Source organism: Labrus mixtus, chromosome 12 (assembly GCF_963584025.1).
Source record: "Labrus mixtus chromosome 12, fLabMix1.1, whole genome shotgun sequence".
In the NCBI taxonomy this organism is placed as follows: domain Eukaryota; kingdom Metazoa; phylum Chordata; class Actinopteri; order Labriformes; family Labridae; genus Labrus; species Labrus mixtus.
Window position 1 is genome coordinate 9,552,746 of NC_083623.1, and position 12,858 is coordinate 9,565,603.

At 39.4% G+C, this 12,858-nt stretch overlaps 1 protein-coding gene across 1 annotated transcript in view; it reads left to right on the plus strand.

Moving 5' to 3' along the window:
* The first annotated feature begins 4,296 nt into the window (after window positions 1-4,296).
* enpp1 (ectonucleotide pyrophosphatase/phosphodiesterase 1) overlaps window positions 4,297-12,858 on the plus strand; it is a 30,985-nt gene continuing 22,423 nt past the window's right edge. The window contains exons 1-2 of the mRNA XM_061051859.1: window positions 4,297-4,582; window positions 9,217-9,289. Of these exons, the coding sequence (XP_060907842.1) occupies window positions 4,451-4,582; window positions 9,217-9,289 (205 nt within the window). The 5' untranslated portion in view covers window positions 4,297-4,450. The remainder of the gene's footprint in view (window positions 4,583-9,216; window positions 9,290-12,858) is intronic.

A 12,858-nucleotide genomic window follows, 5' to 3' on the forward strand; every position in this document is an offset into this window, starting at 1 on the left:
GCATTTCCGCCCAGTTGTGTTCTTCAGCAGGCTGATGTAGGCGTCAATAAGCCTTTTGTGGGCATTTACTCTCCAATTATCCAAAATTCAGGTTCTGCTTATCTGTACACACACACACACATCAGATCTATGAAGTTTATTTCAGGTAAAACAAACCGTGTTGAGTGTCAAAAACATGTGTGTCTTATTTTTTTGTACTTTCAAATTCTGTCAAATATACCATGGGCTCAGAAGTGATGGTAGAAATCCACACATGTCCACAAAGTCAGTGGGTGGTCAGCACTATTTTATGCTCCTGTTGTGGGTGAGTAAAGCTTTGAAAGGTGCTCATTATTTCGGGACAACAACAAAAGCAGGCGGCAGAGCAAAGACACTCAGCTCTACTGTTAATCCTGGCTGACAGGTAGTCAGTGACGGATACGTCTGAGAAGACAGAAGCTTTCAATATAATGTGCGGAGGATTGTCGTGCTGAATGAATAATTCATCGCAGATTTACAAGCGCCTACAGTAAATCTCATGGGGAAGACGTGCCCATAACTGTCAGCTGATGAAATCTTTAAGCACACCTCCTGCTGCTCTTCCACCGATGTGTTATTCATAAGTCGTGGCTCGGCCGAGGTTCAAGCCACTCCACTTCACTTCAAGCGTTGCTGCAGGCTTTGAATTGTTTCAACAGTGATGCTTGATTGATTTAAGAGCAGTAGATTTATAAAGTAGAGACGGTCAAACTGATTTAAAATAACTGCAGCATCACTTGTTGCATGTACTTGTTGCTGATAAAAGAAAGCACCTACTCTAAGAAATCCTTTAGGTTGCATTTGGGTATAAAATGTGTTACAAACATTTGCCTTCACTTTTGTTTTAGTCATGGGCTGTCTGATTAATAATGGAATTATTCTTCCCTAAATGGTAAATAACTAAACTAATGCAGACATGCAGAGTGTGAATTCAAGAACAATCAAAGAACCATGAAATAAATTAAACATGCACCACATTATGGAAGTGCATTAACAATTAACAATTAATTAATAATTAAAAGATGCACAGTGAGTACTGGGATGAAGTGTGGAAAGGAATGAAAGCAATTTTAGGTTATGAACTTCCTAAGACTTGTGAAGTGCTGTATCTGGGAAATTTAACACAGGAAAATATACAAAGCAAAGACAGATACCTGGCTGGAATACTACTGGTGGCATCAAAGAAAGCTATAACAAGAAAGTGGTGTAAGGAGGACACCCCCCCCCCCCCCCCCACTCGGAGAAACTGGTTGGACATTATTGAAAAACTACATGATATGGAGAACTTTACACACAATTTAAGACTACAACAATCTGCATGCCAAGGAAAATGGATAAAGTGGGCTGACTTTAAAACCCATCACTAAGTATGAAGAGAATGGACTATTTAAAAGGAGGCGAAACTGACTATTGTTAACTGACACCAAAGATTGTATACTGTGTTTATTTTTATGTATCTTCATTAAGAAAAGCAAATAAAATATAAGTTTAAAAAAAAAAAAAGATGCACAGCAGGCCTATTGTTTTAACATGTTCTGGGGCCAATAATTATTCAAAACCACTTAGCTTTAAAGCCCAGATGACCAAAGCCTTTGATTGGTTGATAAAAGGTGAAAGGTCATTGGAGTTGTCATATGCACCGATGATGTAATGTATTTACGTTTTTTCTTATTAGGTTTAATCATGTCACCTACGTTAGTCTTTTCATTTCACTGAGAATAACAATAGTTGATGAATTTAGTTTTCTTCTTTCTTACACGTCATCGGGTCATTCCAGTGTTTCACCACAACAGGTGAATGAAATGCACCATTAACCTGAATCAAACTGTACTACTCTACTAAACATATCACAGAGCTTTTCATATTTAGACATTTTACTGAGGTATGTTAAATGTACCTTTGGACTGTTTTGAATTGCTGAAATTCAATTTGGCTGATTCTGGGGTGAACCAAAGCAAATGTAGAAAATTATGAAAAATATTCAACCATAAAAATGTTTTTCTTTCTTTCATGTAAGTATGTATTAGTTTCCATGAAGTGACTGAACAAGCACATACAGTATACAATGAACAATATATGACACACCTCATACAGTGTAGAAAATCTAATGTTTTTCTACCTTTGAGGCTATCTGGGGAAAACTAGAGGCATTCAGAGTTCAGGGTTTACCTTAAATACAGCAGCTCTAAGGTTTTATTAACTTTTTTGACTTTTATAATGATAGTTTTTGAGATGAAAGTTTAAAATACTTTCTTGATTTCGCCTTTTCCCTTGAAGCCCCTCCTACTTGTAACTAAGAACAGCTGAGCCCCCCCGCCACCCCCCACCACAGGACCCACACAAAAAAAGTTATACATTGCTTTAAAAAACATCAACCTTCATTATAATTGCTAAAATCCTATCAGAATATGCATACACATTTGTTCTTACCAACAGACCTTTGTATACATTTCCCAGGGCCGGGACCCCAGGTTGATAAACAATGGATTAGAGCGAGAGAGAGAGAGAGAGAGAGAGAAGACATGTCATGGGGACAATAAGGGCTACATGTGTAGGTCAGCATTAAAAGGTCATACAGTAAGGTTGAGGACAGCTGTAGGGAGACAGTCTGCTGAGAGACATACAGTTCACTGAGCAGGTCACATACACACCGCAGGCAACTACGAGAACACACACTCATTAACAAAACACACCTGTAACTTCAGATGATAACGCACAATCAGGCCTATCCACTCACAGATACAACAACACACAGTATATGTGGAGCATGATCAGAAATGCAATTGCGCAGCCACTGGTAAAGAGAAGGGTACACAGACAGGCAGTGAGAACAGTAATCCCTGGGCTCTTTATGAGTGCAGGACGAGGTCAGAGGTCAGGGGTTACAGCCACATGCGATCTACATTATCACACCACTGGACAACAACTGGATCTGACGTAAACCAAGACCCCACAGAGCTGTGATGTGCCTGTGTTAAGGCTATTGGGGATCAGGGGCGGTATTCTGTTATATTTATAGCTCTTCTTTGGGCTCCATGAAAATATCTCGGCCACAGGGAACTTTAGTGTCGCGTTATCTCTACTGCAACATCGCCATCTTGTGGATGCTTTTGTAACGTAGCGAAATGGATTACTCAAAGTCTGTACCTACTTGTGAGCATGTCTGTATGGAACTGAAATACAAAAGTGTAAGGCTTTACGAATGAGTCCCTATACACAACGGTTAAAAGAGAAGTTTACTGTTTTAGGGAGGTAGGCAAGACATTTAATTACAACACATCTGAGGCTAAATAAGGAAGTAGGTTGTGTATGTGCAGGTTTAAAGGGAAGCAAATTAAACTGAAATGTAAATGAATAGGCAGAACTGCTCAGCAAGCTGTGACTATTTTTACAGGTTTATGTTGAACTGTGGCGCTCGATACGCTAAGCAACTTAATCTTTAACGGCCTAGAATACCCCCACATGTGATGCACTGAAGCTAAACAAAAAGACTGAACATATGAATTATAATTTACTATCAAGTAAAGAGAGCTAATTGCATAAATATGTATGGATGTTGCTGCTAAATGTCATTCAGTGAATAATGACACTTTCAGTATTCTGCTCTTCCTGTTGTTGTTGTTGTTTTTTTATTAGGACAACTTGACATTTAGCAAGAAAGAGAGAAGCAGGAGGGAACAAATGAAAGGTTGTGAATATGAAAGAAGAAGCCCCAACTAAAGGGGCTGGTGTGTTAAAGCTAACAGGGTGTTGATATTAAACTAACCAGTAACTCCAGTCGCTGCTAAGGTAGTTACAAAGTTGATTATGTTATTCCTTGGTATGTAAACGTTCAACTTTAAACTGTGCTTCATTTGAATTAAAGTGTGTAAAACGGATTATTTTTGCCATGAAATTCATCAAAACTGGTATGAGTTTAATGACCGGTGTTGTCTGTAAATAATAAATCTGTTTTACGGTCTATGGGTGAACCACTCCAGAGTGAGCACCAGATGGCGACAGCACCTAGTCACGTAGAGCTAGATAATTAATCATGTTAATAACTGTTTGGTGTGTAGTTTTCTTTGTCTTTTTTCTTTCATTCTTTTTTTAAACTTAAAGTTCCGAGTCTTTGCTGAGTTGTCTGACGTTTTTTTTTTTTTTTTTTTTTTACTGCCGGACAGACTTCGCTGGAAAATGACATACGGGCCAAAATAGCGGACTGTTGAGGTCTTGCTCTGCCTTTTTTTTTTTTTTTTTTTTTTTTAATCAGGCTCGCAGTTTGATAAGTCAGGTCTCCGAAAACTTGGGACACGTCAAGAATCGAGGCGGTGCTACACTGGAAGCAGAGGGTCGTACCGTACCCACTGCATATGCTCCTCGCCGGGGAAGTTGTGTCTGCGTCTCAGTCCCTCCAGGAAAACACTGGCTGGAGTTTTCAGCGCTCAGCAGCATGGACGTAACCAAAGGAGAGGAGAGCTCCACTGAGCAGGCTGCGTCTTTATTTGGGGCCTCAGAGGTGGAGAGTCAGAGGAGAAACAATGAACGGGGAAAGAAGAGGAATAACTGGAAAATCATTTCTGCGGTACGTTTCACGGAAATAGTTTTTTTTCTTTTTTCTTTTTTTTAAACTTATTGGTTATACCTCTCTGCCTCACCACCTAACCCTTCTCTTATCACGACAAACAACAGTTCATGGCCACATAGTGGGATTTACTTTCCCACTTTTGCATTCAATTAAAAAAAAACAACACAGCTGATAAAAGTTGCTGTTTTTATCTGTAACACAAATTAGCGTCCCTTTCAATCAAAGATGAATTGGGTCTTGCTGTGAGTTTAACTGTAATATCAAAAAATGACTTTAAATAATATGTAAAAGTACTTTAATGTACAACACGTTGGTCATAATTAGACTATAGGCCTTACACAGAGTCCTCTTTTTCTTCTGTATTTTTATTAAGCTCTACTTATAGCCTACTGTAAACCACAAAAATGTGTCTATGAACTTGAGTGTGCCCATAAACTCAAACTTTAGTGACAGTTTAACATAAACTATCAGCCAGTCAAAACATATAAGAGACTATTTTTTTTTCATTTTCAAGCAAGTATTGGGAAATACTGCCAAATGTTCTGGTTACAGCATCTAAAAAGAGAGGATTAGATGCTTTTCTTGGTTATGAACTGTAGGCTGTCACTTTTGGTTTTGGACTTCTAACAGGACAGCAAAAATGTCAAGTTGGGTTTCTGGGAAGTTTTTTTATGAGAAGCATTTTCATTTTTTGTTGTTGTTGACATTTGACAGGCGATATGATTAACTGTGAAATTCAGCAGATTGATTTATGACAGTGTCTGACTTACTCAAAAGGCAAAGTCATCCCTCAACAGGAATCTAAAACCACAGCCTCAGGTTTGACATTTCGACACTGTTTACAGTGTAGTTAATTTACAGCTGTCAAACAGCTGAGACGCTCTGAGCAGCCAGTGTGAAAGTGGAAACAAAATGTTTTCACTCCCATGCAAAAAGACAGAGGCCTGGAGTGTCTCTGCAGGTGGAAAAGATGATCTCCAGCTACAGTGTAACGCAGACCACACAGTGCTGATTGTGATCCAACAGGGGAAGGACTCAGCTGAGAGTCTGGTGCAGCCACAAAGTTAGGAGAGGACTTTTCTTTCTCTGCATCGACAGTGTTTTGCAACAGACCCCTTTTTTCAGATGTTTATTCCGGATGTTTGACGGCTATAAAAATGGAGGGACACAGGCAGGCTGGATGAGCTTCTAAATGTTCTAACACTTTTATCTGTCACTTTCACTTCAGACATTCAGACACACCACACAATAACATGGACCAGACACTTCATCTTGGCTACAGTTTGGGGCTTTACATTACGACCAAAACCATAATTGAAAGAACTTCAATAATACAAATATATGAATAATGTGTTAGATAGGGTTTTTATGCAGCTTTGGTGGAGGCTTTATCTTAAAAACATGATATTTTAAATGTGAAATCATCAAATCAAACACTACAGTTAACCAAATTGCACTATTCAGTGGAAGAGTGATGTGGCTGTACTGTTTATCCTCAGATTTACCTCAACACTAACAAATAAAACCATGAAGATAGGAAATTATCTGACTGCATACACACAGCCGTCAGATTACCAGCAAACTGAAGCTAAAACCACAACAACCTGTGTTTACTGCTGCTGTCTACTTGGCACTGATTGGAAACACATGTGGGACACAGTCTAGACAACAACAGTAAACTCCAATCATACATCGGCATCTGTTAGTAATTGTGATACTGGTACCCCTTACACTGCACGGTGTAATTCATGTGAAATGTTTTGGGGGGCTAAAGAAAAACAGGGCTAGTGTTTTTCCTCATTTGCTTTTTCAGCCTAAACGTTCCCAAAAAAAAAAAAACTGAGCTGTTTTTGTTTTTATGTAGGTTATGTCGTGCTGTCCTGTTCAGTCCAAACAGATAATTTCCCTGTAGACATATGAGACAAAACTTAAGTTAGAAGTGTGTGTCAGAGTCAGACAAGAAGGTTTTTCTTCCAGACAGATAGTTTACTTTTTACAACCCACAAAGACCACGTCTTTCCCAGGAGCCTGTCCAACCCAGGTCTCTCTCTCTCTCTCTGTCTCTCTGTCTCTCTCTCTCTGTCTCTGTCTCTCTCTCTCTCATACACACTCTCTCTCTCTCTCTCTCTCTCTCTCCACCTATTGAAAGAGAAAGCTAAGTAAGTAAGTGCACAGTACTCCCAGACACGGCACTACGTAACAGCATATTTTCATACCCGTCTAGGAATTCTTGTTTATGTGGATCACACTCAGTGGATTACTGGTGGGGGATGATTCCTATAATCCCTCCTTTGAGACGTTAACTGCACACAAATGCAGGTTTGAAAGTCCACGAATGACTCAACCATAAACCGTCCGATCAAGGTCAGCATCAGAGGGTTGTGTTTGTCTTAAACGCAGTAAAAATGTTAGTAACGACATAATGTGCACCCTGCGTTTACCAACAAGGTTTAAACATCCATAAAGGCTTTTGTAGGCTTCAAAGAAGTTTAAAAAAAAGACAAAAAATGATTTGAGTTGTTATATTGTAACTAGGGTTGTCAGCATTAACTAGTTGATCGCGATTAATTATGTTCTGAAATGATGCATGCTATTTTGTCCCTTAAGGCGCACCGTGGATAAGACTCAGTGTCTCCCTGTAGTCACGGTGATGGAAGAGAAAGACCCCACTGCTCCTTTGTCTCATTTCACTTAAAAAAAAACAACAACTTCCAGACATCTCAGTTGGCAATTCAAAAGTAATATCCACACCGTGACATCAAACATTTCCCTTTAGCTTTTACTTTTATTCGTGTAACAGGTGATTACGTTAATGTTGTAACTTTCTTTCTACCGTAAGGCCCTTACAATTATTTATCAAAATAAAAGCAAGTAAAGCACTCTCATCTTAAGAGGGTACGAAAATTCAAAATAAAAGCCTAGCAGTTTTTATTGCTCAATGTGAAATAATGGAATTTCAAACATGTAATTTAAAAAAGGGATTCATTGAGATTAACTACAGAAATTTCAAGATGACTTGTCTAAAAAATGTAATCGTCTGACAGGCCTAATTCTAATGCAGTTAAAATATGGACAGAAAAGATAAATACAGTTGAACTGTACATTGGCCTGCTGGGCAAATTAATATTAGATTACATTGAATTACAACTTTTTCGACGCCTTGAAGACATGCGATTTTTGCAGCACAAAACCTCAAAACTAAGACAAGCAGCATTTAATTCACCTTAACTCTGTAAGGTAAAGTGTGTGTGTGTGGGACTTAATTTATGATTATAACTTATAATAGAGGATGTTATAATCATGTGATGTGTAAGCAGGGGTTTCCAGCCCAATGGTCAGGCCCCAGCAAAAACTGAAAGGGTTAAAGTGATAAAAGAAAAAAGTACTCTGCTTTGTCAGTTGCATAAATAATTAACTGAGGAACATCATGTATACATTGTACATTTGGGGGCACACGTTGACCGCACTTGATTTTTAAAATGTCACATGCCAAAACTTTGGAAAAGCACTATCTTAGTTGTTCAAAAAGGAAGGGTGCTTTTTCAAACTGTCTTTATACCTCCACACATATAACACTCTCTGCAGGTCTGGGTTTGGGTTTTACAAAGTCTTTAAAATAATCAGCATTGATAAGACTTTTAAATTGATGCTTCTCTGAAACACCCCTCTAATCACAGGCTCCTCATCCCTCAGTGTGCAGCCGTCACTGGACAGATATGAGTTGAGCAAACTGATAAAGAAACAGCAAGGCCTCCTTTCTTTTGACGTTTCAATTACTGAGGGCTAAAACCAACATTTGGACACATGGACATGGTGTACGAAGAAGGGTGCAGATGCATAGATATCACTGGGCGGGGCTGAAGAAATAAACAACGGCCTACCATCACTCCGCAGTGCAAGAGCAAGTGAAATCATAAACTAGGCGTATATGCATACAGCATAAGGATCCTATCCTAGGATACGACTTTACCTTTTCATCCTGTGGGAACCTTGAACACCTGTACAGAATTTCCTGTCAGTTTGTTAAATTGTACTCAACGCATTTCATTAAAACCAAACGTGAGCCTCATTGGGTCCTTAGAGGGGAAGCTGGAGGTTCACCAAAGTCTGTAGGATTCGTCCTCTGGGGAACATGAAACGATTTCATGCACATTGGAACCAACAGTGGTTGAGAGATTTTTCCGTCTGGATGGCTGTGGTGTGTCGAAGAAACAACATTACTATCTTTAGAGGCAAAGCTATTAGCATGGGTAAAAAACAATCTCTGTGTTGTGTAGTTACAGGAACCTCTCTGTTGTATACTGTAGAGACTGGAGGAGATGTTTATGATTCTGCAGGACGTCATGATTTATCACTCTATGAGCCAGAAGTTTGTTACTGGATGCTTGTGCATGCAGACACATGAGCGTGTCTACAGTTACAGTAGAACAACATTAAGATGTGATTTAAATGGAATTATTGTTGTTGGGGAAAAAATGATAGCTGGTCACTCCAATATCTGTTGTTTTACCTTTTCGTTTTTTCACCTTCCTTTCATCTGATCCAAAGGTTTTATGTTGGACATCTTCAGTCATGTTTTTGTAGAGCTGCAGGTGGTTGTTGAGCCCTGACCTTTGTTCTCTGGATTTTAGGTCCTGCTGCTGTGCTTACTGGTGGTCATCCTGGCCGTGGTGTTTTCTCGGAGGAAGAGCAGTGATGTGAAAGGTAAGCACTAATGACAGACTCACTATGACAGCTATTGCATGTTTTGTAATCTTTCCACACCGTCTTCATATCCAGCATCACCACAGTCAAGCTAAAGAAAGGAGTTTTTTTTGAGACTAACAATTTAAAGTACACCTCAGAGCTGTGCTTTTTGACCCCTGGTTTCACAACAGAGCAATGTTTTGATGAGAGGCTCCACATCTTGTTTGAATCAAAGTAATCTGCGAAGAAAAGTTGCAGTGTCCAAACAAAAGTTAGGACAAAAGGTACTATGATCTCATGTTGTTTTTGAGCCTACAGATGACACTTTCTTAATCAAGATATCCTAAATATTTAAAGGATATCTTGATATCTTTATTTGACAAATGACAAACATTAAAAATAAAAGTGTAAAAATTCTGAAAGTACCAAGAGTGCTGAAGGAATGAGTCCACACCACGAGTTATTCCAAATATTCCTAGAGGACTTTCTGTCATAAAAATAAGGTCTGTGGTAAAAACAAGCTCTTTTTCAATGGTATGCTACAACATTAAATAAAGGCTTTCCTAAGTTTCCATGTTGGAAATGCCATCCCAACTTTTGATCAATCTAAAAACAGACAGGTGACAACGAGGTGGATCTTAAGCCTCCTGGCAAACTGCAACAAAGTGATCATCTGTGGGCATTTTAATATGAGCTCTAGTGGGGATTTCTTGGCTTTTGCTATCAGCTGTATTTGGACATTCGAGGAACTGCAGTGTTTTGCACTTCCACTTTGGCTTCATTTTTCAACACTGGATGTTGCCACTTCATCTTCACACCAAACATGAAAAAAATGTATTCACAATTTTCAGGATCTTCATTTGCTTATGCTTTCCCTCTCATTGAAATATAATCAGTACCATATTGTATTTTTTTGTAAACCATTGTGTTCATGTTCCAACAAAAGATTAGATTAACATTGACATAGACAGAATGCATGGTCAGACACTTCAAGTGAAAATATAAACTTCCAGTTATCAGAGGCAGAAGAATAACAAAGACTGCAATCTGCAGAATAACAAACACTGGCAATTTGGGCTATTCAAAGTCCAGAACCTGCAAACACAGTGGATCCCTCTGAAACTCTAAACTGGCAGTATTTAGAGCAACAGTGAGGGAGGGTCAAGTTACCGACCAGGCAGTGAGAGAGACACACACACACACAGAGAGGTGAATGTAAACTCCTGAGACTGCACAAGAGTTCTCCACAGGATACATTTCTGTCAGGGTGGTGTGATCCAGCTTCTTTATTTAAGCCCAGTGTCTCCAAACATGTCGTAAACACACATTTAAGCGAGACAGGAATGTTCACCGGGGGTTGGCATGTTTTCCGCTGCTATAGATTCCCCTCTGGTTAGCCGTGGGCAGCTGCGTCACTGTGCTCTTTGTTGTAACCCAACGTGCCAAAACACCCTTCTTCCATTTCAGGGGCAGCGGTGGTGACTGTGGGCGAATGTCCCCAGGCTGGGCGGGGTGCTCTCTCTTCTGTGGTATTTCGCTGTAGCTTGTACTTCCTCTTAACATGGAAGCCATATGGGAAGGATACATTTTGACTTTTCAGATCTATGCAGTTTTGTTGGACTTCCACATCTTTCATCTACAATACTGCTTTCTTGGTCAGGCCTTTGGAAACAGATGAAAAGAATAAAAATAACCCGGGCACTCTATTTCTTCCTAGAAGTGCACAGTATGTAGCGCAGAGTGCAGCTGAGAGCGGGCTTTTCCCTAAGATTACAGACCACAGCAGCTCGTCTCCTGAGACGGAGCATCTCCTGTGTTTGGTCCAAACCGCTGGCCTCGACAGGCAGTAAGGGGGAGCTTTCTCACCAACACGCTAAGACTCCCTCTGTCATGTGTCCAGTCAGCAGCAGACCTGCCAGATGTGTCCAAAAAAATCTGATTCTGTAGTTTTCTGTGTTTCACCTGCATTGGCTCCTATTAAGTAAATCATATAAGTCTCAAATACTGACGTGCCTTGTCTGAAGTGCATATATTACATAAATATAAGGTGGGGACTCGTTAAATGATCACTTGTCCTTGAGAAAAGCGTGTTTGTCTCCCTGTTATTTTCTCTCCATCTGAACAAACATACTCACCAGCATATGATCTGGCACCGAAATGTGATGGTTATATTTGGCTTTGTCCTTGAGACGTTTTGCGCTGTTATCCATATGTGCTTCTACACAACATATTCATGAGTAATGGCCAGGAAGCACAGGAAGCCCTCTGTCATTCCGAAAATATGTGGATGGCAAAGTGGGATTTCACTTCCTGTTGCACGGTTGGTGAATATGAGTCGTTCATTCCTGACAACCTTGTTTTTGAAGTTAATTCATCACTCAACTCAACTCAACTCAGCTTTATTTTTACAAGACCTTTTATAAAAACATACAGCCCAAAGTGCTTCACAAAAGAACAGACAGAAAACAGCAGAATTAAAACACAAAGAAAGTCAAATACAAAGAATTGACATTTTTGTATTGACTTTAAATAAATCGAAATAACAAGAGATAGAAGAAATGATAAAGGAAAAAGTAAAAGCAGTAAAAATCGCTCCTAATTAAAAGCCAGATTAAAAAGGCAGGTCTTCAGTTTACGTTTAAAAACAGAGACTTTTCTGCTCTGATGTCCAGAGGCAACGAGTTCCACCGTTTGGGGGCGTAAAGACAGAAATCTCTCTCCCCGTATGGGTCACATGAGGGATGTTTAAAAGAGAAGCGTTCGAGTAATTATGTGCAAACGTTTTTTAACAACTTCATGTTGGAGATTTTTGTTTGTTTTAGCCTCTTCCTGTCTTTCAGAAAATAAGATAAGGTCATGTGATTATTGAATCAAACATGGCAGTTGTGGGGTTTTGGTGTTTTAGTTGTGAAACCCACAAAGGCCCAACAAGACAGGTTGAACATGAATAAGGATATTTTCTGAACTAAAAGATGAGACCTAATTATTAAATGAATTGCAACCACCAAAAGATTGTTTTTTTTTAATACAGGTGATGATTATTCCAACAAAACACACATTACATGTAAAAACAACCTTTTTACAGCTCAAGACTCGTTTGCATGTTTGTGTGGATCTCTAACTTTTGTTCAGCTAAATTCTTTCTTCCCTTTCTTACTGTGACAAAATGAGTAAGCGTCAGAGTTCCATTACATACAGTATGTTGACATCTCGGACTGCAGTGGCAGCTGCCGTGCCAACAAGTGTAAAAAGCAGAACACTGACTAATGTAGCCCCAGCCTGACCCTCTTACACAGCTACGGGTAACATCAGTACACTTAATCATTAAAAAGCAAGTCTGCTTTGTAAGCTTTTTCAAGTTAACTGATTCTTATTATATATAACTGAGTTTATAATCATTGACTGTATAAAAAGATGGACGACATGACAGCTCCCTGAAAGTGAAGCAAAAACATTTAGCACCCCCCCCCCCCCCCCCCCCTACAGACCGACTGCAATATAGGTCAGAAGCTCCACTTCCTGCTTTTATGATAGGTGAAGCCGCACATGTTCTTACTGAGAGAATAAAAACATCTGATCTATACCAT